The sequence below is a fragment of the Propithecus coquereli genome, unplaced genomic scaffold (assembly GCF_000956105.1).
Source record: "Propithecus coquereli isolate 6110/MARCELLA unplaced genomic scaffold, Pcoq_1.0 Scaffold3203, whole genome shotgun sequence".
NCBI lineage: Eukaryota > Metazoa > Chordata > Mammalia > Primates > Indriidae > Propithecus > Propithecus coquereli.
Window position 1 is genome coordinate 1 of NW_012148846.1, and position 825 is coordinate 825.

At 37.8% G+C, this 825-nt stretch overlaps 1 protein-coding gene across 1 annotated transcript in view; it reads right to left on the bottom strand.

The window, feature by feature from the left end:
• Positions 1-14: 14 nt before the first annotated feature.
• The window catches only part of LOC105815229 (selenocysteine insertion sequence-binding protein 2-like), a gene marked incomplete at its 3' end in the record, with an annotated part of 8921 nt that continues 8110 nt past the window's right edge, over positions 15-825 (bottom strand). Inside the window, exon 2 of the mRNA XM_012650375.1 lies at positions 15-169. Coding sequence (XP_012505829.1) covers positions 15-169 — 155 coding nt within the window. The remainder of the gene's footprint in view (positions 170-825) is intronic.

Here is an 825-nt window from a genome sequence, read left to right on the forward strand (position 1 = left end):
TTCTAAATTCTTACCTCAGCACCAAAGTAGTTGAAGATCCCCACCACACTAACAGGAACCAGCTTGTTCACACAACGTCCTAGAGCTTTTCTTCCGAGGGCAAACACAAAGGGAATTTCTTGTTCCCGTGCCATGGCTATAACATTATAGAGAGCCTCATCCAGGCCACCTGAGAAAATCAACATATGTAAAGGTTTTAATTTAGTTATTTCCTAAAGGAGCTAATCTAGCACCCAATAGCTAAAGCATAAAACATCACGGCGAAGGATTTTATGAATGCTTGTAGCACTTAGCTGTTACACACATTATCCTATTTGAATGTATACTATGTATGGATATATACATGTATTTTCTTTCTCCCCAATTCCAAATTCCCTCAAACCCAGTATTTTTTTCTCTCCACAGGGATTAGCATAGCAGGAATCAAATTTCATTACAACAAACATTTATTATAAGGAAATTAATTAGTGGCTGACCCCTTTTTTCAGTCTTTCAGCTCACATAGTGACTTATCGCAATGCAATGAGATAGATTATACATTACAGGTTTTACCAGTATTCCTCTCCTTTGTATATGCCTACCACTGCTACCTGACGCATCTGTCTACTCCAATCATCTAAAGTTGTCCATCGAAAAGGACAAATAAGGATGTACGACATGGTTCAAAAAACTTGTGTGCCGGCTTACCCAAGAGCCTCTATATGTAACTGCTAGTTTCTAAGAGACAAACCTCCACCATAAGCAGGAGCAGAGCCCTTTATCTTTTTTCTATTTCTTTTTAGGAAGAGAGACACATCAAAGGAAGGTAAAACAAAAATTTAAAAA